The sequence below is a fragment of the Topomyia yanbarensis genome, chromosome 3 (genome assembly GCF_030247195.1).
Source record: "Topomyia yanbarensis strain Yona2022 chromosome 3, ASM3024719v1, whole genome shotgun sequence".
In the NCBI taxonomy this organism is placed as follows: Eukaryota; Metazoa; Arthropoda; class Insecta; order Diptera; family Culicidae; genus Topomyia; species Topomyia yanbarensis.
Genome location: NC_080672.1, coordinates 288,772,013 through 288,799,501, shown reverse-complemented (window position 1 = coordinate 288,799,501; position 27,489 = coordinate 288,772,013). Strand labels below are relative to the sequence as shown.

Genomic DNA, 27,489 nt, shown 5'->3' with positions numbered 1-27,489 from the left:
CAATAACAACAAAGTCTGTCGATCTCTCAGCTAGATATAGTTGTATGAACCGAGATACCACTAACTGGCGATTTGCTGTTAGAGTTGATTTTCATTTTCATCCACTGCAGTTCACACAAGGAAAGAAAGCACGTCTCACTCTCACCGTTTGGTAGAATAAATACGCCCTAGAGGTTTATACAAAAAATACGCTCACGTCACATTGTCGTTAGTTGGGGTAAGAAATTGGATCGAGGGATTGGTTGGCTGATTGATATCTGACCGAGATCTCCATGGTGAGAATGACAAATGTTTCGAGCAAATGCGGGCGGGAGATGCATGAGTATTTTTTATGTTGAAATTGTGACAATTATACCCGATCAGAATGCAATTACAAAATTATAAAAGAATGCAATGTTCGTCGTAATCTGTGTTATAAATCTGGTTTTGTTAGTAGTTCAAATAACAGAAAATTATAACAAATAACAACGCGAGATATATTTTTGAAATCTTTTACTTATGCTTTCCTGATAATGCTTATTGAGGAGAAAAGCGAAATATTTTAGGTCATTTTGCGTGACATAATTTATGAATGGACCTTCGATGTGGAAACGAACTTCAATTCATTGCGGGAGAGCTTGCTGTGATTTATCTATTTTCTATCCTTTATATTCTCTCATTGCTTACTCGTTAAGTTCAGTTCAGCAGTGTTAGTATCAAAAGTACTGTCGCGGGAGTTGTATTATTGTCGGTGGTCACTTATTCTAAGTGACCCTTCGATTCCTAATTGTAAGAAGCTGTTAGCATAAGAAAAGTTACATTAACTTATGTTCACTTCAATTAATCAGACATTTGTTAGAGAGAAATAGTGTGAGTAACATGGTTTGCTCATCCGCGTCGCGCAAATAACACTTATCGGAATCTTCCGACGCAACAGGTTATCGCTTCTCTGCGCTTCAAGTTCAAGCCAGAATATAAATATCGGTTTGAAAGACTGGCCGGTCAAACATACTACCTGCAAGTGCAAAGCTATCATCAGGTGAGTAGACTGAGTAGTCAAAGACGGGCTACCGTGATGCATACTGAGGTGATCACACTTGTCGTAGGCGAAAAGCAGTCCAACCCATCTCCAAACAGCGTGATTGACCGTTTGTGATTAGATCATCGAGTCTATAACTAGATAGCATTTCATACCTACAATAGGTAATACCTTTCATTGTTCTTTCAAATGTCTATCTCACTTGTTTCGCTTCTTGAAGGCAGTATCACACGCTTAACCTGTTAAGGCCCGGGTTACTTTTGTATTTATTCAGTGCGCGAGATTAGTATACCGTATACACCATAAAAATCATAAAATAATTGTTCTACGGCCCAAATCAAAGTAAAATATTTTTTTGTGTGAAACTTTGAACCAAAACAAATTCTATGGATATATCTATTGTTATGTTTCTTATTTTAAAAAGAATTAATTTTTAAACTCGTACGAAATAATTATACTGTGCAAAATCGAATCACCCATTATTATTCACAAATCAGATTTCAATAGAAAATTTGATACTTCGTTTATCCTGCTCGAGCTTCAATAACATCTGCTAGTCGTCCTGGCATTTAATTACCCAATTATTCCAGGACCGACATGTCGATTTATGCCCATGCTTCTTGAATTGCTGTTTTGAGCTGAAGTGCTGTATAAAATTGTCCATTTGAAAATACATGCTGAAACAAAGTACCCCAATTGTTCTCTATTGGGTTTTAGAGCCAGTTTTTCAAATTTTTGAACTGGTCTGAATCTGAAAATGATAGTTTTGATGAAAATATATGTAAGTAACCTCGAGTATTTTTAAAACATGTTTTTGTTTTAAAAATACGAAGTATCTAAAAAAATGTAATATTTTGCGAATTTCAAGACTCCCCCAAAAGTTATAATCACCGGCTTACTCTAAAATTCATCCATACCAACCTACCCTCAATAAGGTTGTTGCAAAGAGCTATCGTGTCTAAAATTCTATTTTTTTTTTTCAAGGTAAAATATGATTGCTTTACAATGTATAATTATAAATCAAAAATGTATATCCTATTTCCAACCCCTCCCAAAGCCCTTTCAGGAACACTAAACAGAATTAGGTTTCATCAAGTTAAACCAGAGTTAGAGAGATTTTAAAATTTCGACCTATTACTTCGGTTCAATTGTCAATGTCCGTTTTACCCCATTTCCCCACAAAGTTGGATTCTAATATTTTACCGAAGTCCATCCCACATATGCATAAACTAACGCTGAAATTCATCAAAATCGGAGCACATCAATAGGACCTTTCGAACAAAGGGGTGTCACCATTTGAAACTCTGGCTCTTAACATAGGGCAGCTAGGAGGTCATTCCACGACATCGATATTTCGATACGCGAGAAAAGATTTTGATCATATTGAGGAATTAATTCCTAATCCAGATTTCTCCCCACAGATTATCACCAAAATCAATCAGGACATTCCCAATGAGTTCTATATGCCTTTCTGAAATCATCTTGTGTGATATAATCAAAATTGAAGTCTTGCCGCGCTGTTCAAATGTGGCCCAATAACGATGGAGCCATCCTGAAAGTTTCGTGAATAGCGTCTCAGGTCATCGTTTATTATTTTTATTTCATTTATATGAAGTTACATCAATTAATTTGATACAATCTGATAAACAATTCTTCTCCATAACACTCGGCTCGCAGCTGCCTCTCTCCACCCACGGTTGCGTCCGATACCTTCTAGATCTTGCTGCACCTGATCAGCCCATCTAGTCCGCTGTGACGTCGTCGTCTTGTACATTTCGGATTTAAGCAGAACACAATTTTAACAGGGGTTTTGTCCGGCATTCTCGCAACGTGCCCTGCTCATCGTATCCTTCCGGATTTGGCCACCTTCTGGATACTTGTTTCGCCGTAGAGCCTGACGAGCTCATGGTTCATCTTTCGCCTCCGCACACCGTTCTCCTGCACGCCACCAAAGATAGTCCTAAGCACACGGCGCTCGAAGACTCCGAGTGCTTGCAGGTCCTCTTCGAACATGGTCTTGATTTCGTGTCCGTAGAGGACCACCGGTCTTATCAGCGTTCTGTACATGGTACATTTAGTGCGTGGCTGAATTTTTTGGCAGATTGTTTTGGAGCCCATAATAGGCGCGACTTCCGTTGATGATGCGTCTTCGGATTTCTCGACTGTTATTATTATCAGGCGTTAGCAGAGATCCGGATGAATTCCTCCACTACCTCGAATACATCCCCATCGATCGTAGCACTGCTTCCTAGGCGGGATCTTTCTCGTTCTGTCCCTCCTATCAGCATGTACTTTGTTTTAGACGCGCTCACCATCAATTCAACTTTTGCTGCTTCTGGTTTCAGTCGGGTGTAAAGCTCGGCCCCCATTTCAAATATTCTCCCAATAAGGTCCATGTCATCTGCAAAGCATACAAATTGGCTGGATCATGAAAAATCGTGCCTCGGTTGTTAAACCCGGCTTTCCGCGTAACACTTTCTAGTGCAATGTTAAACAACAGACACGAGAGACCATCATCTTGTCTTAGTCCCCGGCAGGATCCGAATGGGCTTGAGAGTTCACCCGATATCCTCACACAATTTTGCACCCCCTCTATCGTCGCATTAATTAGTCTTGTGAACTTCTCGGGGAAGCCGTGTTCGCTCATAATTTTTCATAGTTCTGTGCTATTGATGCTATTGTACGCTGCCTTGAAATCGACAAACAGGTGGTGCGTTGGGACCTGGTATTCACGGCATTTCTGGAGGATTTGCCGCACGGTGAAGATCTGGTCTGTTGTCGAGCGTCAGCCTTTCCTGGCCCATTTTGATGAGTTCAGCTCCAATACCATCCTTACCAGCTGCTTTATTGTTCTTGAGCTGTTGAATGGCATCTTTAACTTCCCCCAGTGTACAGCGTGCAGGCTGGTTTCCATCGTCCGCCGTACTGACGTAGTAGTCTCCACCGCTGCCTTGGCCTTCTGTATCCTTTTCTTCATTGCCGTTAAAGTATTCAAGGTCCTCGTTCAATATCGGCTCAAAATATACCACCTATAACATAATTTGTCATGAATAAAATAATTTCGTGAGAAATGCCGCAAAATTCCAAAAGTCAACCACAGAGAACAGACATCCATGAGCGAACAAATATATTAAATAAACGCTTTTAATCCACCTAACAGTGTGATTAGACATTTCTTATAACTCTTAGAATTCCCTCTTCGGATATTATATTGATCAAATTAGCATGGGACAACATCATTGCGAAAAATTTCGAAGATCAAATGAAATAAAAGATAAAGCGAAAGCAAATGCCTTGTGAATAAAATATTTAAGTTCTTCATTCAATATATTACTAATGGAAAACTCAATTCCCTTAAGGGACTATATATGTTGTCCTAGACCAAAAAAATAAAAAATAAATTTGCGTATATTTGAAGTACAAATCCTTAATAGCATTTATTCAAATTGTCATGGTGATCTGTGAACAAGAACTGAAATTGAAGCCCTTGATAACACGCTACCTCAATGCGATTATTTGGACATTGACTTATTCTTAAAGTGAATTCGCAGTGAGCAGCATATTTTGGATACCATTGTACTCTAGCTAATGATTTTTTAGGGAAAATCGTCACCATTACAGAGTGTACTGAAAACTTTAACTGCGTGCCAAAAAGATCGAAAAAGTCGAGTTTTTGTATTATATCAATACACTGATAAAATTCGCTATATTGAATCTATTGATTTCACACAAGATTTTTTGCAATTTGTAGCGGCACATAAATATTATCTGTCACACATAAATATCATGTGAAAACTATTAAAAATTCATGTGGCGTACATACAACATTATAGTAGTTTGCCACATAGAAATGTGTTTCATATCAGATTTCACATCAGATGTATGTACGTGATTAATATAATCTATATTTTAGCACATTTTTGTGCATATGCATGTCATGTGTTTGGAATATATAAAATATAAGTTTGGATTTTTAGCAGAGTAGATAAGTCGAAGAATATATCACAACGATCTTTCATATAACCCTTTTAAGATTCTAACAAATAATATTACCAGAAAATTGGTTTTAACCATTTCTGTGGGACGGTTAAAAAAAATGCCAAAATTACATAACTTTTTAGAAAACCGCGGAAAAAGTTACTGAAAATCAAATCTTTGTTGTTCCATTAATTTCAACCAGAATCACGAACTGCGCCATTCCCGCCATTCAGATATAACAGCAACGTAATAGTCCTTGACTACGCCATTTTGTGAAGTTTTTCAAGGATAGTTTTCATTTTAGCTTTACAAATTTACATACATTTTCAAAAAGCAAAGACTTTTCATTCCCTATCCAAACATTAAGAAAACACATTTCTTTTTTGTCACCTATAGCAGTTGACCCTCTTAATTGTACCTATTAATTTAGGACACTTTTTAACATTAACTACCCAAACAAACGAAAGAATGAGAGAGGGTTCACCATATTTTCGAAGAAACCCTTAAATTAATCTTTTAACAAACTACCAAAAATTTGGTTTGATGCAATAGAATAAATATATCCTCAAAAGTAATCTTCAAGTAGACAGTATTCGAAGAAGTCTCTTGTGGACGAGTTTAAAATGACTTTATTTCCATTCCACTTTCTTGGAGTCATTTATTTCGCTTCTCGTTTTTGAGATATAATCCAGATCGATCTGAGGGTCATAAGTTAGAAAGTTAGCTGTCAGAAGGTTCTGGCAAATGAAAGTTTGTACACCAATAAGCCATCAAGGTACATATAAACAGCTTGAAATTGTTCGGTGCTTATTTCTAATGGTGGTTGATAGTAAAATGAAATACAAAAACATCACCCTTTTCCATTTTATCGGAATAAAATTCGGCTAGTATATTAAAACGGATCAATGTTATAACTTTGCAAGCATAAAACATAGACACTTGGTGTCTTCAGCAAAATAAAAAGCTATAAATTTTCTGAAGACATCAATCACATAAAAGTAAATTAATGAAAATATCTCACCTATAGGGGGATTAATCTGTGAACACACAATATCAAAAGAAAGAGCATATAACCTCCAATAAATTCTCCGAAGGTGCTATTGACCTAAATTTAGCCGTTTCGACAATAATAGATGATTGCTTGCTTGTTTTTAGTCTTATTTTTAGATACCGCAAACCGGAGTGATGGCTTACTACTATTTTTCCAAAAATAATTACAATTTGAAGGCCGTTTTCGTATTCCGAGGTGGATTTGATAACCTTTATGTTTACCTACATCAAGTTTCTGATATCAAAGTTTTCCATTGAAATGTGTGTTTAAACTAATTCTGAAAAGATTCTCATCGTAAAATAGATGTAAATTAGTATTGAAGAAAGTATTTCAATATACTGTAAAATTCGAGTGACCAAAATTCGTAGTCCAACTAGTATAAAATCTGAAGAATTGAAAACTTTATTAACTGCTGAAATTGTTTTGTTTCAGTGCTTTATCAATTAACAAAGATTTTCATCCATTTGAACACGATGGAGTATTGAATGTAAAAAAATATTGCGAATTAATCTTGAAATAATTTAAAATAATAGCGAACTAGTCTTACAAAAAAAAAGTTTTTTAAACAAGCCAACTCTTAAAAATCGAAAACTCGCTTGGAATATATTATTTTTGCCAAAATATAAGAATTATTTGTTATATAAGAACTAGACACTTTACGAAGCTTCGTAAAAATAAGGTTAATAAAATAAAATTTCGGATTTTTGTATTCCATTTGTAATCGAACGATGTACTCAAAAAGTGTAACAAATCAGTTTAGAGTAAAACTCATTTCAAATTTCATTTATTAGGTAAACTATACTAGCTAAATTAGCAATCTACGAAAAATGTTTCGAGTGATCAAAGTTACCCCGGTTTACGGTACCGGAAAACGGTAATAATCCGTCATCCGTATTTAATGTTAAATATCTCTTTTGATATATTATATTTCCTGATTGTACATCATATTATCACAGAGAACAGACATCAATGATCGAACAAAAATATTTAAAAAACGTATGTAAACATTTTAATTAATATACGATAAACACTAGCGCCGCCACACCAACCTATCCCAACCATCCGTCAAATCTATTCCGGAACCGGTTCGAAATCCTGAATGGATTCAGTATGGAATCTTGCTCAAAGAAAACAACCGATTCCGACTCTAGCGGTTGATGCATTTGAGCTGGAATTCATGCTGGAAGTCCGAACCGGTTCCAGACTAGTTTGACTGGGTAGAGGAATAACCGCTGTCAATTCTGTCGAACTTAGCCACAAAAAAACATGACGACAGTAGCACACCTGGTTTGGATATCCCAACTACCTTCAAAACCGTTAGAAATTTTACACAAGTTGAATGCTGAAGATGGACGTCTGTTCTCTGTGATATTATCATGATTTAATCTGTTCCACAATATTCCGCCACGTCACTCGGTCAATTGCTGCTTGTCTCCAACCTCTCAGGTGCCCGATACTCGCCAGGTTCTGCTCCACTTGGTCCAGCCACCGGGAACGCTGCGCTCCTCTCCGTCTTGTACCTGCCGGGTTGAAGGTGAAAACCAACTTGGTGGGATTGTTGTCCGGCATCCTCACAACATGCCCCGCCCACCGTACTCTTCCAGCGTGAGCTACTTTCCGGATACTTGGCTCACTAAAGAGTCGTGCAAGTTCGTGGTTCATCCTTCTCCTCCACACGCCACCGAAGATCGTCCTCAGCACCCTTCTATCGAAGACTTCGAGTGCTTGCAGATCCTCCTCGAGCATTGTCCACGTTTCGTGCCCGTAGAGAAACACCGGTCTAACCAGTGTGTTGTACATGGCGCATTTCGTGCGGTAGTGAAGCTTCCTAAAAAAGCTTTGTGGAGCCCATAGTAAGCACGACTTCCAGAGATATTACGCCTTCTGATCTCCCGGCTGGTGTTATTGTCCGCAGTCACCAATAAGCCTAAATAGATGAACTCATCAACCACCTCGAACTCGTCGCCGTCGATCGTAATACTACTGCCCAAGCGTTCCCTATCGCGATCGGTTCCGCCAGCCAGCATGTACTTCGTCTTAGACACATTTATCTTCTGTGCTACTCGTGCTGATTCGCGCTTCAGTCAGGTATACAGATCTGCTACCGTCTCCTTGTTTCTACCGATTATGTCCACGTCGTCAGAGAAGCACACGAACTGTCCAGATCTCGTGAAAATCGTGCCCCCCATGTTGAACCCCGCTCTCCGCATTACACCTTCCAGCGCTATATTGAACAGCGGGCAGGCAGGACAACCCATCGCCTTGTCTTGGTCCCCTGAGTGTTTCAAACGGACCCGAGAGGCCGCCCGAAATTTCGGCACAACACCTTACACCATCCATCGTAGCCTTAATCAGTCCATAGCTTTCCATAGATCCACACGGTCCACCGTGTCATATGCGGCTTTTAAGTCGATGAACAGGTGATGTGTCGGGACCTGGTATTAACGGCATTTTGGAGGATTTTCCGTATAGTAAAGATTTGGTCGTTTGTTGATCTGCCGTTGATGAAACCGGCCTGATAACTCCCGACAAATCCATTTACCAGCGGTGATAGGCGCCGGAAGATCTTTTGATAATAGTCCGATTTCACCACACAATAGCTCGTTCGTATTCGTATAAGCTATCTGAAGATATATAAAGTGTATAGCTATGTAGCTAATTTCGACAATAATTTCCAAAAAAATTGCAAAAACCTTTTTTTTCTACACGTTCAAGCGTCCATATTTTTGAAACTAAACATCAGAATGAACAACAAATTAATGGCGTTCTGTATGAGTGTTAGGCCTTTCATTTGGAAATGGTTTGGATAAGATCGGTTCAGCCTTTGCTGAGAAACACAACTGAGAGTTTTCCATTACATACACACAGACATTGTCCCTAATCGTAGAGTTGAGTCGATTGGTATATAACACTCGGCCCTTCGGGTCTCGGAAAAAATCTTGAAAGTTTGAGCGAATTCTATACGTTTCTTCTATAAGAAATATAAAAACTTGGGTGATTCGCACCTGGTGATGATATCCCAAACTAATGTCTTCGATTTTAACACACCTTTAACGCTGGAGTTGGACGCCTGTTCTCTGTGAGTCAACCCTGCATCAGACTAAACCAGTCGATGTACGATTAAATCTTTTTTATCATTTGAGGCACGTAGGTATCTAAAATACACTGAAACGGTTTTGTCATAAAAAATCATAAAATGTTCAAACATATTGTTGAAAAACGGTCTATTGAGGTGCGATGCCGCACCATTTTTTTGTTCCACAATATGAAAAAAATTTTCGCCACCTTGTGTAAGGGGTAATTTGTAGTAGTTTTTATTAAGGGTACTATTTATCTATATAATTGTAAGAGTCTTTTATTAAGTAGGGTGACCATATCAGACGAGTAAAAACCCAGGACAGTCGAAAGGGTACTGATTCCCCTCGTTACCTCTCAATCGACATTGCCTTTTCCGCATGTTTTCGGCAGTTCTGGGGTCTGGCAGGCAGAGCTTGGACAGTAAAAAAGTTATGGGAGTCTGGGAGGAAGAGCTCTGCCAGAAAGTCTTTCACCGGAATTCCACAGTGGCAGTTCTTGCCACACCACCATAAGCAAACGTTTAATGCTGAGATAGTCTGTGCAGTACCAACGAGGAGTTTTCAGTACTAAAAACACGACATGGACGTAAATCAGAAACATCAGTGATCCCAAGTAGCTTCCCTGCGCTATGCCTGGCAATCTCCATTGGCAACCATTATCTCTCGACTTGAGAGTTGCAAAGCCTACCGTTGTTACCAAAAATTTCTCCATTTAATCGATTGTTATGTGAACACTGGCGGACAGCTTGGTGTAAATAATATCAGTTTGAGCCCGAGCTTGAAAAAATTGACATCCCTGCGTGAACTTGAAAGAAAACAAAATTCAATTCATGCACGTCGCGGTGAAATAAATGTTTGGTTCGTTTCTCTCGTTTTCGTTCATGCTATTCTCGCTGTTAATGTTGTATGGGCTTTCACGATTACCTGGTTTGAGTTGCTTGTGGGGCCTACGGGTCACGATCGCGTATCCGTGTTCTTTGTTATTTACTTTATTATCGGTGGTGCTGGCAGTTGTTTGGGAAGTAGTAGGCACATCATAATGATCGTTCACGCTGTGCGTACGTTCTGTTGTTCCAGTATTCGTTGTGCCTGAGCTGCAACTCCGGTGGTTTGTGATTTAGTTGATGTTGATGAAGGGCTGTGTGATGGGTATGCTTGCAGTTGATATTGCTTCGTTAGAGGTTTTTCGTAGTGTGTCTTCATGTGTAACAACGTAGGACACGCAGGAGTCTGTCCTTCATACGTGCACAGCGTGATTTGAGATTTGGTCACGCGTTTTGCTTTGAATTGAAAGTTCAGATATGAAGGAATAGGTCACTCGCATTCTCACGAAACAAAAACCGTTGGAAATACCATAAATTTTCTCCGGGTTTCAAACTTAAAGGATTCCACCGTTACGTTTCCGACATGATGGTTGTAATAAATTTATTAATAGTACCCAGGTGTTGATCGTGCAGACGCATATCAATCTTATCATTGTCAATATAAATGGGTATCTTGGTCCTAACATTATCATGCTCAACGACGTATGGCATGTTGTCTTCCATTGCGTAGCTTTCCGTTATAGCCAAAGTTTTAAATGTTATCAGTAACGAGTGTGGTGAGCTTGTATAATGACGGCTTTCGTTAGTCTAAACTGTATTTGCAAATATGCTGTTGAATTTTGCTGTTGAGTTTCAAACATCTTGAAATGAATGATCGATATCGCATCGATGAAAGTAACGGTGCTTTATTGCTCACACTGGCTTTGGACGAAATTTATTATTCGATTGCTTTACTTGTTTATAGTACTGGCATGGTACATATAGACAGCAGACTTTAGATAGAAACGTTCGTTTGATTCACTGCACTGTTGACAAGCAGTCTCAGAGCGACTGATTAGGTGCTATTTTTCATTTTATGGAATGAATTTCCAGTAAGGCGAAAAAAGTCACTAGCAAGAGAACTCAAGTAGAAGCAGAAGCACCAAAATGCCGATGTGTCTTTTCAGCGGTACCAAAGGGAATTCTTCGGGTCCCGGATTGAATGACGATTTAAGCCGAGAAGAAGCGCTGATAACCATTGTTTCATCGATATTGACGAGGTTCTTCTTGGGGGATTAAAAAACCATCGGAAGGTACAATTGGGAGATTCGACTATATTAAGTTTTGTTTGTCGCATTCCGATTGAGGATGAGTATACGTTGCAGTTATGGTTGCGGTCAGTCGTTACTGCGATCTAGAGCATAGTGAAAATCGAAGACTGAATAGATAGAAATATATTGGGCTTACAGGAAAAAAAACCAGGACAAATCAAGCATTTTCCTCGACTTCCCAGGATACCAGGACAGTCAATTCAAAACCAGGACATGTCCTTGGAAACCAGGACGTATGGTCACCCTATATTAAGGGTACTATTTATCGATTCAAATACAGTAGGATTCCGTTTTTGGCAACAATTTTATTTTTTCAGTTGCCAAAACCGCTTGGTCAAACCATTCGGAATTTGATTCGGAACCCTGAATGGAGTCAGTATGGATTCCAAATCAAATGTAACAACCGATTCTGAACCGGATTGAGTCGGAATCGGTTGCTGCATTTGATTTGGAATCCATAATGACTCCATTCAGAAATCCGAACCGGTTCCGGAATGAGTTTAACTGGGCGGAACCGTGCCAAAAATGGAACATTTTTTTGAAAGTTTAGTTTTTCAATTTACGATTTCAAAAATATTTCAAGGATTTTCAATCATATGTGAAATGGAATGAAATGAAAGAAAAATATAAGCAAATTCAATGTTATTCATGTTTTTATCAAATTCAGACGTCGTACGGTGGGGCAGATTGCTACTTTCGACGCTCAAAACCTTTAGCGCCCTGGGTATATATCGTGGAGGATTAGTGTCTTTAGCAAAGTATCTTAGATGGAAATGATAATTATTTTGACAACTTTGGTTTTGATCTAGATAAGTATAAACTGATCTAGATTAGTTCTATCTTTTGACAGAGGTGTTCTATCAAAAAACTTTCTTCGGCAAAGTTGTTTGTTTGATATTTTTAACGCATATACTGACGACATTTATACTTTATAACTTATAGAGACATGCTACATGACATTTTTTATGAAAAATAGATATGTTCTATTTTAATGTATAATGTTTTATTCCTAAATCTTCGAAAAAAGTTCCAAAGTGTGATAAATGTTATCATGACATTCGCTCCTGAGATTGTTATATTTTCTTTCGTGAAAATTTAATGAACAATTTTGTTTAAAAAACATAGCTCTTTTAAAAAATAAATAAATTTTGTCCTCTATAACTAACCAATCGTCGATCTTCCACATGGCATTGATAGATTGAAAATCAAATTGCAATGTTTCAAGTTTGAAGAAAACCTGTAAAAATCAAAAGGGATTAGACATCAGTGCTACGGTGAAAATGTGCTCCAAGAAAAGTGCCAAAAATATCTAGAACAATACAATTGTGAGAAATTAACTCATCAAACGATCATATAAGCAACCCTATTTTTCAAGAGCCACCCTACCTCAAATCTTCAAAAAATCAACAAATTAACCATTATAAATAGTCTTCTTTATTCAGCAAACTTGCTTCAGCTCATTTGTGTTATTATATTGTAGGGCATTGCGCAGGAATACTTCACACATCTTAACACTCAATACTTTGAACACCTCAACCACAAGGACCACCATAATTCCATTCATTTGAAAAAATCGCCAAAAAAAAACTAACGAATTTGCCAAAGACACCATAAAGCTAAACCAAACTATTTGGGGGCTGTCAGTTTTGTATTCCTAAATACGGCTTTGGGACGCACCATGGTCAGCTTTCGATATGTACTGAAACATTAATGCCATGTTTTGTATTGACGTCGTAATAATCCAAAGATAAAGAGGGTCGCAATGTTACTAAGGTTCTATTCAAAATTTTCTCCAGAACTAGTCTTATTACACAGTGTAGCGAATTCCTCTGTACTTGACTCTTAAAGTGCACAGGCTGTGGGGCTTACTATAAAAATTGTTTCCGTCAGACACTAGTTACACTGCTACCAGTTATAATATACATAAATAATACATTTCTATACTTATTGTGATCATTAAATACAACACGTATAGTGTAAAATATAGTTAACCCTTAAGTGCATAACACTGTTTTAAAAGAACATTGCGAAAAACATCTCAAAATTATCACCGTAATGTAGTGAAACCATGAGACAATTTCTACAAAATTTGAAAAAAAATGATTTGGCCCTTTGAGGGTTAATACGACTCCCATGTTTGAAAATAAAGTCATTTTTAAAAGACTTTAGAGATCATCCATAAATGACGTAGCATTATATGGGGGAGGGGGAGTATTGTATCTTGTGATGAGTATTGTATTTTGTGATGATGTGATGGGTCATGTCATGCTACGTAGCTTTTTAAAAGGGGAATAACTAACATCGTTTTTTATTTTTTTTATATTTTTCGGGAACAAGGGGGGGGGGGAGAATTACCGTCAAGCTACGTAATTATCTGGGGGTATTTAGAGGTTTGTAACGAAATGCTACGATGGGGGAGGGGGGTGTTAAAAATCACTCAAAAAATGCTACGTCATTTATGGATCATCCCTTATGTACAACAAGAATGTTGCCAAAAACGGAACCCATTTGTTGCCAAAATCGGAGTGTGCCAAAATAGGAGCATGCCAAAAACGGAAGTGCCAAAAACGGAATCTTACTGTAGTAGGTATGTCAGTTAGATTGCGCGGAATGAGTTTAATAATATTTTGAATTAATTTTTTACAGCCTAATCCCACTGCACACGCATTTTCGGTGGATCAATGTTTCGCAGCAGTATAATTGGTGAGCCGAGTTTCAAAAGCATTTGATGTGGTGGTATTTCCGATTAATCCGATAAATTCACGAACACGATCGGATAATTCGGCGTCTCTTAACACTGTATCAACGGATTGCCATGTTATAAATATGCCGGGCAGTTGTTGAATTTTTTTATTGATTCGTTACCTGAGCAAATCGACATAGATTTTTCATTAGGGCTTACATCGCAAATGTAAACAAACTGCGTTTTCGCTATTACGACATTATGCAACAAAAATACTACAAGATTGAGGTGAAAATTAGTTAAAATGGTTTTTAGTTCGATGTATAATTAAAGAAAACAAAACGGCGAAACATGCATTTTCTTCGAGATTTCGACTTAGGCCCTTCTTCTCATATGGAATATAAAGGCCAAACTTACATTTTTAGACAGAAGCGGGCGTACGGTTATTATTCACAAATAAAAGAATAAACGGCGATTCTGTTATATAAATGATAAGCAATATCTACTATGATCATGTCTACTCGATAGTTGTTGCACATAAACATTCGAATATTTCGATATTTTCATGAAATTTGAAGAAAAGATTCACGCGCCCTTTCTTTTACATTGGATTTCTATGCGCCCATTTGCTGAGCCCTATTAAAAGGTATACTGTCAAGCTCGCCCATTTACCCAGCCCTACCCAGCAAGACAGAGTCAGTTTAGCCCATTTACCGCGCCCTTCTGAAAATTATGTACACGGTTTAGCCCTTCCGCAAATGGTGGTTGCTGAAGGGCGAAATCACGACTGGGATGCAAATTGGGCGTAAGCATTTTTTTAGTTTCTACCCACTAAAAGCACATAGGAATTAAATTCTTTGTTATATTGTCATAAGGTTTAACGAAAAATGCTTCCGGAAAAACACGGTCATAAAGTAATTTATACCTACAATAAAAACTACATTTAGAAAACCTTCGCCGAATATTGAAACTGATTTTTCTCCATTTGAGTACATTGCGACTTAGGCCCTAATGAAAGATCTGTGTCGAAATATCTGATATCAAATTGAAAACTAAACTTGATGTTGTGATATTGCAGGCAACGATTACTCAGATTATTATCGTTTTGGTAATTTTAACCTTTAAAGCCGCAGATCATTTTTTTTTTTTCAAATTCTGTGAAAATTACCTCATAGCTTCAATATGCTACTATGATAATTTGAGATGATTTTCACAATGTTCTTTTAAAAGAACATTGCGCATTTAAGAGTTAATCGTTAATAGAACTACTACCGAGAAAGCCTGGAAAAGCAGCCATTTATGAAAACCAAAAGACCGGTTTTTTTCAAAACGTTCTAAAAGGGTCAAACCTATATCAATTATCACTCCTATGATCACGCGTTTGAAAACAACGTATGAAACCGGTTTCTCATGTTTCAGTTTGCCTAGATCAATATAAACAACACAATCGACCGGTGGAGCTTTGGATAGACGATGTGTTCATCGCGTGGTGGCATTCTTTCTTGTCACACTTTTTTGTGGCGTTTTTGACATTGCACTACACCGGTGTAGTCGGTGCTACACTCATTCAAACTTGGGTAAAATAAGACTATCTCTTTTTTCTACACTACACTGGTGTAGCATCGTGTAAAAACTAAAACGTTATCATAGTGTTTCTATGGGTCGAGTGACCCGGTTCGGTGATCTCACCCTAATAAGAGGCAATGAAAAATGTTCCAGAATTGGTTAGGCGAAAAAAAAATTAAAGGCAGAAATGGTGACTGCATGAGAGAACCGATACACTACATGCGATTACCATTGTTGGATGTTTAATTGAACGAAACCTCAAATAGATATTACGAATCGGGCACATCGGTGTAGGGTAACTTTCCTTTTTTTGTTCCGATTAGCCAGGATAATGCAATATTTTATGAATAGATTTTTAAATGTATATAAATATTCTAATTTCATTCCTCATAAGCAAATACAATAATGAAAATTAGAATTGTTGGACCCTAACATCACTCAACGCAGTCAATGCGTCAAACAGAAGTAGAACATCAAGCCAACGGGTTTCAATGGATGAACTATGGTAATAGAGTAAATATGGGCTCAACACCCTTAATTAGCATTTGTTTCTATCATAAATCGCAGCATTGTCTCTTACGCGTGATCATATGCACTCCGAACCAGCAGGTTGATGGTTTGGGCGTTGTGCTTTGATGGATATATGTGAGTTTGAATGAAGTGAAGATTTGTGCGTGTGTAGCAACAGGGAACCGGCAAGCGATCGCGAAAAATGTTTTAGTGTGAGCACTACTAAATGTTTAGTCTAGCGAGGGTTATGTCACCGATTGAAACTATCAGTTGTTTTTATGTTGACCATTGAAGTGACTGTGAATGACAGTGTCCGAATAGCTGAATAGCTTGATATCTTAGCATATTCAATAAAACCGAAAACGTCATTTTTAGTGTAGTTTGCGGTAGGTTTAGTACAACGCAACAGTAGAATACGAAGTCCACAGAGTAACCGATCGTTTTACTGCTAATCGTATAGTTGAACTATGGAGGTTTAATTAAAACTTATTGCTATATTCTTTTCAGATTCTGAATCCCGAAGATGGTACAGCAACGTTATTTAATTACTAGCCTCCTCCTATGGTTCGTTTATTTAGGCAAGGCACAACAAAGATGCTGTGAAACGTATTGCTACAGCCAGGACAGTGACCGAACCCAGTCGAAACACTTTGCGACGAAAACTGCGTACGAAGTAATTCGTGCTCCAATTTCCAGTCGCGAGCATATTGTACCAAGCAAGTACCATCATTCGATTAGTCATGCGTTCTAAAGTAGAACCGATTTTTTTTTATCACAGATTGCATACCATCTAAACTTTGGCAATTGAGTCGTCATGGTACGAGGCTACCTGGTAAAGAGAGTATCCAATTCATGTCACAGGCGTTGAACAATGTAAGTAGGAATTAGTATTTCATATTTTTTGCAAATCTTGAGTATGCTAGATAAGAACTTGTTTTAATCACCCAAATAATGAAGTGAAGCATTTCTTATAGTTCCTTTTGCTCATATCGGTTTCATTCAGAATTTTTAAAATACTGTAGCGCTAATTAACAATTACTGTGGCGCCTCTAGTTGTTGTAATGAGAAACATATGACAATATTTTGATCGGGATGGATTGTGTATTCAATGGAAAGAATTTTATCAGGAGTCATAGTTATGTTCAAAAGTTATCGAAGATAAAACGTGAGAGACGTGCACAAACTCTGTATACTAATATTGAAAACACAACGTGGTCAGTGGGAATGAACGCAAATGTTCTTAAATTTCCATTGATTAAAGATTTTCACTGAGACGATAATCTCTGCAATTTTGTACATTGTTACTTTTTTCAATAGAATGTACAATATTCTGTTTACATTATGTTATGGCATGCCGGCTGTAATTATAGCTGGTTAAGTAAGGCTAGAACTGCACGAAACATTCGTGTGATTGAATGAATGATAAGTTTCTCATCGGGACTCCTTGTCAAATTCACCATTCATAGACATTCCATTCATAAACATTTTTCTTCCAAAATATCAGCTGATTTGCCAAATCGTCAGCTTGTCCAAAGTCTATTTTTACATGACTTTTATTGTTCATCAAAATCACGTAGTGCTTCCTTGCACGGTTTTTGGCGTGGCACAGCTGAAGTTTCCTTTGGCGAGGTCGTGCGATGGTATTTTTGCACTGATTTAAAATGAAATGAGGAAGTGGAAAATTATGTGAAAAATCATAATGCCGCGGAAGGAAATGGCGAAAAACGTGTTTTCAGCAGCTGCGTCTGGTATTGTACTTATGAATGACTTCTTCGGTGTCCTCGTCGTCGCCAGAGTATGGAATGGAAGTTGTGCATTTCGGTTCACTCTGTTGGTTAGCTGTGGAACGACAGCGTTTGCGCTTCGGAGCATTTATTTGGGTTCCTTGCCTTCTCTTTTTCGAACATTCGATTATCTACTTCAACAACACCTCAAATTATTGTATTGTTGACTCACGCAAAATATCTGATGCGCTTTTATTGATGACGAGCATCCTTTAACACGAGCACGTAATGTTTCGAAAGGAACCTTTAATTAAGCAATCCATGTGACGTTTGTTTGACAATTCAGCGGTGGGTATTGTCAACAAGTCTACTTCTGCGAACAGAAAAACTCGTTCGACAAAAATTCTTCGTTAGTCCGATTTGTTTGGTGTTGGATCGAATCAACGATACTGTCGGATGTCGTGCCCACCGGAGTAAATGCTAGTTTACAGTTCGGAAAACATGTCATGGGATTTGGATCCCTGTGTATTTTAAATGGAGTTTCAAATCCCGTGACGGGAAATGACTCTACACAAAAATGACAGTTTTCCTGAAGTGTAAACCCAACCGCGGGAAACATCACGGAATTTTAAAACTCTCTACACTGAAATCCGGCCGAGAACAATTCAACAAATTGTATCCGACGGGGAAAAAGAGCATTTTTATAAGGTTTGCAATTCGCTGCAAGTTTGATACTGTTTGTATTTTTAAGAAGCAGCAGAGTTTTTGGTTAGACAGTTTGGAGAAATTTCGGTGGGAAATTTACCCTGATCAAATCCCGACGCAAATCCCGTGATACGTGATTTCCCGAACTGTAAACTAGCCTTAACGTCAGAAAAAATAATCAGCTGATCAGAAACGTCTCATGGGTTGGCTAATTAAACGACTGACCTATCGTGCCCCCAAGCGTATATTTCATGTTGATGTTTGCATTTTTTCAAAAACGAATATATCGAAAATCTAACACAAAACTCATGTTCAGCAGTCATTTTTACTTAAGAAAAAACTCACTTTATATTTTTTAACATTGAATAAATATATTGTACTGAGTACGAAAGACAATGCGTTCTCGCAGAACAATACGCGAAAAACGACTCCGTAACTAATACAGCTGATCCTCGGTAACAGCCGAAATGATTGTCGTCATCGATGTTCTGTACACTGTCTCTAATTCACGCAACACGAGCGACCTCTGATCTAACATAGCAAAGATGATGCCCTATACCTATTTTACCCCTATTGACTTATTTGACTTATTATTTTGGTGTCCTAGACACCAACATGGTTGTAATGTGTATGGACAACATACATATAACGCGATGTTTTCAATTCGCCATCTGATTTAACCTCATTTGGCAAAAATTCCACCCGATTTAACCTCAATCTCTCACTAACAGAACTGCACATGGATTAGTCAATACCTATTTGACCCCATTCTACTCTACTATGCGCCACAGTAAACACTTTTTGTCAAATCACACCCGGATACTCCAGGATTCTTTTGGACTACTCTAACTATCGTCACCAGCAGTTTCTTGTCTTGTCTTGTCTCTTTTAAGTTTGTTTTGTTGTGTTTCTCGATATCGTTTGAACAGTGTTATGTATTGAGTGATTAGAATCCATCTCCCCTTCTGCGATAACAAATGAAGCTTTCAAACAAGACAAAAGTAAAACACTGTTACCAACTGTTAGGATTAAATAATTAGCCTAAAGGGTGTCCCATATGAAATTGCATCACGGAAAAAACGCTGTTAAAAATAACACATTGGGCATTTTCTCTTGAAAATTGAAAAACTACTTCTAGTTTAGAGTGTATTGCTTACACTGTATTTTTATCGCTGTCAGTTTTTCGAAAAAAGGCATCATGCAGTCAACGGTGAGTCCTGTGATTAAACGTTACTAGCAAACTCTGCGCATCGAACGGAATGAGAAATGCGTCAGATTGAATGTTCTATTAGTGATGAGTAACGACGCTGAATCCCTCTGGATAAAGTTAAAGTTTGTTTACTATTTATTTGTCAGTGTCATTCCAATCGAGCACGAGACCTGTTAATGGCCCTCGTTCCAGAAGGATTCGAAACGATTTTCTTCTGATTGAGTGTTTTTGATAAGTCTCGTGCTCGATTGGAATGACATTTACAGATAAATAAGAAGAATAAGATAGAGATGGTGAGTCTTTATCCAGAGGGATTCAGCGTCTTTAGTGACCAGGATCACAAGCGTGTAGTGAAAACGTTTAAGCGGAATTCAAATGCTTCGGTCAGGGTTGTGCCCAAAACAGTTCAATCTGTCCAAGTCATTCGTTCAGAAAGTTAAGGACTCGGAGGGATTGTACACGTACAAAGTGCAGAAGGCTCCAAATCGTCACAAACAGCAAAATATGGCGGAGAAGTCACGGATCTGGAAACTGTTCACCCAGATGCTGACAAAGCCTTATTGTCTCATCATGGATGTTGAGACTTGCGTCTGGCAGCTTCAGGGGCTACTGTTCTTCACTGCCCAGCACAAGTTTGATGTTCCGAAGGAAGCAAAGAAGTAGAAACTCAAAGTTTGCCAATAAATACATGATTTGGCAAGCGATATGCTCATGTGGCAAACGGAGTACGTCGATCGTGATTACCGGGACTGTAAACGGGTATGTATCTGCTCCAAAGAGTGTCTATACAGAAGCGTCTGCTTCCTCAATTGAAGCAACACGAGGGCTCTACGATCTTCTGGCCGGATCTAGCTTCGTGCCTCTATTCAAGTGTTGTCTTGGAGTGATACCAGTGAGCCAATGGGGTCACTTTCCCCCGAAAATGTATGGTACTATTTTGCAAAAAAGGAAATAATATTCATGTATCCATTCTTGCCAACCTGATTTATAGTAATGAGCTGAGCTTTGCCGAAGACATGGCTCTACTCTATATCGAAATCTTGAAATAATATTTGATCTCACTGTCAGGATAATTTATTACTATTCACGGGGAGTTTTATTCCAAGAATGTTCCTGATGGGTACGCCATGGGTGCGCCAAATTACACAAATCAGCTCCTAAAGCATAATTTTAGAAAACGCACGTGTTGGCACCATTTCGATCAATGTAACCATAAACCTAAAAACCTGGAGAGAAAAAACCTTCTAAATCCAAGATTAAAAAATCATTGATATTTACAACGCATACTAAGGCCATTACAAATCTTTTTTAAAAATTATGTCACCCCCCCCTTCAAAATCGCTGAAAAAAATCAGGGGGCAAATAATTTTTTTTATAATAACCAAAATTCAAAAAATTGTCACGTTTTATAGAACAACAACAGCTTCCATAGAGTTTTGCTTTTCGTCACTGAAAACTATTATGGTTTTAGAAATTACCATCCCATGATAGTTTTTATTTTGACCATTGTCGGGTAAATATGAAGTTTAAATGAAATCGTCAATCCAGTCCAACATCAAATGAAACGTTTGCTGGTCGCGGAAGGAAGGACCCGCCAGTGTATTATCAAACAAATATCTCATGGAAAGGCTAATACTGACCGACTTCTGAATCGATTCCATTTTAAACGCAACAGTCGATAGAGACAGAATCGATCGTTGCATTCGAAAATAATTTCGATAAGGAAACAATCTGAATTCAAATCAGACTCCTTGCGATTTATATGTGGTTCAATATTCAATATACATAAGCTTTAACGAAAGGTTTTTGACATTTAACGATTTCATATGGGATCGTAGTGTTCATACCGTATTTCCGCAGCCATATGTGCGATTCGTATGAACTTGACCAGATCAAAATCTGCTATTAAACCTTCCATTTAAGACTAAGCTTGTGAAAATCGAATAAACCGTTTTCCAAGAAGCCGAAGAGACTTTAATTCTGAAATATTCCAAGAACCAGAAACATGCGAAATTTTCGAGATAGACGCTGGAATCAAAAGGACTTTGCCTGGCCATCAGCGATCAAGAATGCTCCAGCAAAGCTAAATATAGATCTTACCAAAATGGGAACATCGGTACTTACTGCAGGGAGAGCCGGGAATCCATTATCGATGTCAATTTTTGTAGCCTTGAAGTAACCGGAAAGATGGACTGAAAAGTGTGCGAGGATATATCCACAGCGACTTCCAAGCGATCTGGTATAGCATTGATTACAGGACACGGTTTGAATATGTGGGAGATATATAAACGAATGAAGTTGGAAAACACCGATCATTCACAGGAACGTGTCCGTCGAGGAACTTGAATTTGAGGGTATCCTCTTCAACCTAAATGCGAATGAGTTCACGGAACAACTAACAAGGGCGTGTATTGCGACCATACCAAGGAGAAACGGTCCCCGGGTGCAATACGACGATTATCGATCTACGTATAAGTTGCCTCTGAGCTTGGAGAAGAAGTCGGAGATCACTTCGGTTTCTCATCTCGCTCAGTTCAGAAGCTAGAAATCGCTCCGCTGCTATAGCAGGGCAAGTAATCAAATTTACCCGCGCGACGTTTAGTCTATTTGCAAAGGCAAAAATTGATTCCTTCTGCCTAATGTGTGAAACGTGAACAAACAATGAGTGACAATGCAAAGCAAAAGTATATGACGGTGCGGGCAAACTGTGTTGCTGTTGACTACTCGAAATGTCCGGTAAGACCATCAATTCGTGAAGTGGAGCAAATGTTGAAGGTGAACTTGAAGTTCAACGTAGCTTGCGGTACTCTATGCGGTGTAATTCCACCATTTATGTCATGCGGTACTGATTATGTTAAAAAACATTAGTCAAGCAGAATCATTCGCTTCCCAGAACAACATGAAACACGTCATCGAATGTAATGACATTTTATACAGTATACCAACGTATATAGATGTTGACAGCATTGAAATAAATATACATGACCTGGCAGCACGTACTAGTTCCTCCGCTATCAAACAAATCATGTCAAAATACGGAGAAGTGGATAGTGTTAAGGAGGATACTTGGAGGAACTTCTTCCCAAGACTCCGCAACGGCGTTCGTGTGGTGAGAATGCGTCCGACAAAACCTATTCCCTCTTACTTGACTTTCACATGCAAATCACCTCATGATGTTGAATATTTTCAACGAACACTAGTCACGCACCTGTCAATATTGTGATCATCCGCTACACCACGGGAAACCTTGCGCAGAGACTGCTAAAGAAATTCCACCTGATACGACCAAAGCCGGTATACAATCATCGTATGTTAAACCACAACCAGTTGGTAAACCAACGACTGCAGACCGGGCATTCACAAACACCAGCTCAACAACGATCGGCTCCAGTACCACTAAACCAACTGCCATTACCAACATCGAAGTAACAACGATTACAGCAAATGTTTCCAAACCAACAGCCAACACCACCAACAAAGAATCTAATACCGATGAAGAAGGATTTACAATAGCGACCCGTAAGCACAAACAACAAATAAGAACATCCAACGATGAGCAAGATGAATGCAGTACCGCTAACGACATGGTCGTAACGAAAACGCAAGAGAAGACGGACCAAATGACCCCAAAGGTGCGCTCCACGGCTCAGAACCGTTCTCAACAAAGCAGTCAAGCTGAACAAGAAAGCATTGCCACAAAGCCAACGCGAATTTCCTTAGGAGACACCTACAAAGTTGGCATAACAAAGATAAAAGGCTCAGCTGCACCACCTGAAAGGTGCCCGGAGAAGATGGAGGTCACCATCGAAAGGTTTTCCCCACAACATGAAGCTATTTTCGCCGTACAGTGGGGAGGATGATCACAAGGATGAAGATCGATTTACCAACAAACAGCTGATCGAGATGTCGAAAGCCATAAAAATGAAGCGATACATTAGAGCCCGGATATGTTCAAAGCGATCCGATAATTGGAAGCGACCAAAGGTGATGTTGCTTCCGATGCCGGGAAAACATAGAGATCTTTCAGCGTAGTCAATATATACCTTGGTAATGTTAGAGAGAGAGTAATGCTGAACAAGCTAACGAAGTACGCGTGAAAACGGCATGTCATGCAATTCAGCAATTGTTCAGTGGGAGCTGTGGAGACAGCAGAGATAAGGATATCGTTATTGCGTGGTGGTTACCTTAGGCGTGAAGAATGCTTCAATAGTACTAGCTGGGAAGCAACCGCCCATTCGCTGTACAGCATGAGTGAGTAACTCTGCAGGATATTATAGATCTACTTTCAGAGCCGAACAATCTACGAGACAGACAAGGGAGAATCACAACTACAACTGACGTTCCTCGACTCGACGCTGTGGAACGCAGTGTACGATGGAGTATTGAAGCTGAACCTTCCCAGAGATATAACGATTTTCGGCTTCACGAATGATGTGGTGTTCCAAGTAATCGGACAATCGCTAGAAGAGGAGACACTCGACACGGAGACGATTGCTCATCATAAAGCAGAGTTGGTGATGACTAGCAGCCGAAAGACAGCAACAGGCGAAAATCGCGGACGGAGAATATATCATCGACTTGAACTTTTAAAGTCATGACGATTATGTTAAGGGGAAGGCTGCGAGAGCAACCACAGCTTTGCTTGAGGCGCCAGTGTACTGGGCACCACGAACCAGCTGGAATCGCCGGACCGAAGCATGTGAGCAGACTAGTTTCACCGTCAGGGACAAGATCGAGTAGGTCGAGTGAAGCACCAGCGGTGGGTCATCGAGTTTTCAACGAACCAGAAGCTACGCTCCATCCGGTATCGCCGAACCGTCCTCGCCAAGTACTGGTTGGCCCTTTGCGTAGGATTTATGGACTATGCGAGTAGATTGCGATAAAACTGGGAGCTAAATGACTCACGCAACAAGCATCGGTATCGGGAGAACTTCCGCCGAGGAATTGAGATGGCTCGCGAAAACAGGAACTAAATGGTTCACAGAAACGGGAGCCAAATGGCTAAAGGAAGTTCACCACTGCGATTGAACGAATAGGTGTTCGGAGCTAAACCGCTCTAATGTATCATTTTGTCTTAAGACTGAATCAGCCTCTCCACGATATAACGCTTCGATGCCGTCTCGTGGAACAAAAGGAAGGAAGAAAAGTAAGGACTGTTAGTAGTAGTTAGGCACAAAAGTGAGTCCCACCTAGGGCCAATGCACTTTTGAAGCTATTTAACCATACTATAAAACGTACAGATATTTTCAGATATCGACGAACTGAATCTAGTAGTATATGACACTCGACACTCCGGGTGTAGCTTAAAAAGTCGAGTTTCAGAGTGATTGCACAATCTTCCTTATATGAAAAAGGCAAAAATGAACTGATGATTGCTATACATTTCATAAATCCGTACGATTGTCAAATGAATTTCTCTGATGTGGCTACCTACTGCGCAACAAGATGGAGAAAAATGCAAAGATTTCGAAGATGCACACGGAACCGAGCCGAATTACTATCATGTACCAAACAAACAAATCTACAAGTCTTCAAGCACAAGCGATAAACCAAAGCTGATGTTTCCACTAGAGTTCGAAAAAGTATAGTATGCACAGGATGTACGTTCACCAGGCTACTGTATACGAAATACGCAATAGAAAAAAAATATCAGAGAAAACCATATCTGAGATGAATAATTCCATTGACGCGCACTTTACCTTTGGATTCATTCCAGAATGTTTTCCAAAAGTCCATAAGTGAAATGTTGCAATCCTGTTTCTGTACATTGTTATCAAGCAGAATCATCTTTGACCGATTTTCATGCCTTGTGTGTAAAGTCGGTCCGTGTGCCGCCACGACGGAACGAAAACTATTCTAGCAACCAAAAGTTAATACCTTAAAGTACTCTTAAATGTTTACATTAGGTTCTTAGAGAATTTTCAAGCTTTTATTGTGAATTTAGAAATGGCACTTTTCGGAAAATTATTTAAAACGAAAACTTTTGCATCCCTTTCTTATATGAACTTTTGATTGATTCAGTAATATTTGCTTGAATTTTTCAAGTAAAACAAATAGCTCAACCTCGCTACACGAAATCACCCTGCGGAAACGTCCACGAGAACAATCGAAAGAAAATGTAAAAAAAAATATGTTTATTAAAATAAATATTTATTTTTTGTTTGCCCCCCCCCTTCAGAAAAAAAATTGTACTTGGACATAATTTTTAAAAAAGATTTGTAATGGCCTAATTGGAGTGAATTTTTCAATACTGTTCCATTTTAATTAATCTCTTATAGTTACGAGACTCCATTCTGGACAACTACGATGTTCGACGAACTGCACCTGATGTGGGACGAATGTGTGCCGATGATTTAGAGTTGTTGCGGAACTGGCGCTGGGATAGTAACATCACGGTCGACTACGGATCATTCCTAACGTTACAAGGATGGAATGATCTCAAATTTTTAGCCAAACGGGAACAGGACCGCTATTACGAGGTGATGTCTGGCCAATACACGAAGGAGCACTACTTGGTAAGATTCGAATATGTGGTGAAACTTATGTACATATAAAAAATGAGGGTAATTTTTTTCAGTTCCGTTACACAGACTCACAACGAACCGAGGCTAGTTACAAAGCATTTGTTGAAGGTTTATTTGGTGATAATGCGTATAGTAACATTGATGTTCAGCCAGCCCCGAAAGATGATACCTTGTTGAAACCATATGACTTTTGTCCGGCGTACGATGCTAATAAGAACAAAAATAAGCAATCGAACTCAGAATGGAGTAAATTTCTCGTATCACGGCTATACTTGGAAACCCTAGCAGACATTTCCACTCGCCTGGGATTCCGATATAATCTCAGTACCGAGCAGGTGGAAGCCATGTGGGATGCCTGTCGATACGAGCAGGCATGGCACTTGCAGCAACTTAGCCCTTGGTGCAGTGTGTTTACCAAAGAGCAGGTTAACGTGTTGGAGTACAAAGAAGATCTCAGTTACTACTATCAAAACAGCTACGGCTACGATAAAAGTGCCAACTTGGCTTGTTACGCAGTTGCCGACATGATGAAGCACTTGAGCCGACCGGATAACCCTCAGGTTGTGGCTTACTTCACTCACGAATCGGAAATTCAACTTTTCCTAGCAGCTTTGGGTGCTCTAAAAGATTTGGATGCCCTGCGAGCGGACAATTACTACGCCATGAGGAATCGCCGGTTCCGGTCCAGTGCACTGACGCCGTTCGCTTCCAATGTTCTCGCTGTTAAATATCAGTGTGCAGACCCAGTGGAACCCGTAAAGGTTATATTCTTCCTCAACGAAAAAGCACTTATGTTCGATTGGTGCAACGTAGGACTGTGTAATTGGTCTGAAGTGGTTCGTCAGTTCAGACGATACACCGATGGGGATTGCGCTAAGATTTATCGTGGGGGGAGTACTGCCTCAGGTAGATATCTACCACCGTTAACGATAAGCCTTTTGGTGACTGTGGTTGTAGCGTTGGTAGCGAAACCAAGAATAACTAGTTTTTAAATGTAATTTGATTGCATGTTTACACGTATAGGCTATTGTACTAAAACAAAAACATAAATGGCTGTACCTGTGTCATTCTTTTAAAAATCGCGAATTTTGGGAAAAAATAAATACTTCTTAAAATGCCTTAGTTTTTTAAATTGCATACTTGAAAAAATTATTTTGAAAGGTATTTTTGGATTTAACTGAAAAAATGTCTACAAAATTATTCACATTTTGATCAACCAAAAGCTGTTTTCGCCAATCTTCCCTACTTAAAATTTATTTATTTTCAGTTTTATTGATCGGATTAATTTCGTTTTGAACGTTGTAAAATT

At 38.9% G+C, this 27,489-nt stretch overlaps 1 protein-coding gene across 4 annotated transcripts; it reads left to right on the top strand.

Moving 5' to 3' along the window:
• The first annotated feature begins 677 nt into the window (after window positions 1-677).
• Window positions 678-27,298, top strand: LOC131688919 (multiple inositol polyphosphate phosphatase 1). 4 transcript variants are annotated; one of them, XM_058973541.1, is made up of 6 exons: window positions 678-1,018; window positions 1,086-1,182; window positions 16,525-16,733; window positions 16,796-16,890; window positions 25,935-26,171; window positions 26,234-27,298. In XM_058973541.1, exons 3-6 carry the CDS (start codon window positions 16,541-16,543, stop codon window positions 27,170-27,172), a joined length of 1,464 nt encoding a protein of 487 aa, XP_058829524.1. In that variant the 5' UTR covers window positions 678-1,018; window positions 1,086-1,182; window positions 16,525-16,540; the 3' UTR covers window positions 27,173-27,298. The 4 variants fall into 4 exon arrangements, with proteins under 4 accessions (XP_058829524.1, XP_058829522.1, XP_058829525.1 ...); XM_058973539.1 differs by lacking the exon at window positions 1,086-1,182 and having other exon boundaries at window positions 679-1,018; XM_058973542.1 differs by lacking the exons at window positions 678-1,018; window positions 1,086-1,182 and adding an exon at window positions 16,114-16,229.
• The last annotated feature ends 191 nt before the right edge of the window (window positions 27,299-27,489 follow it).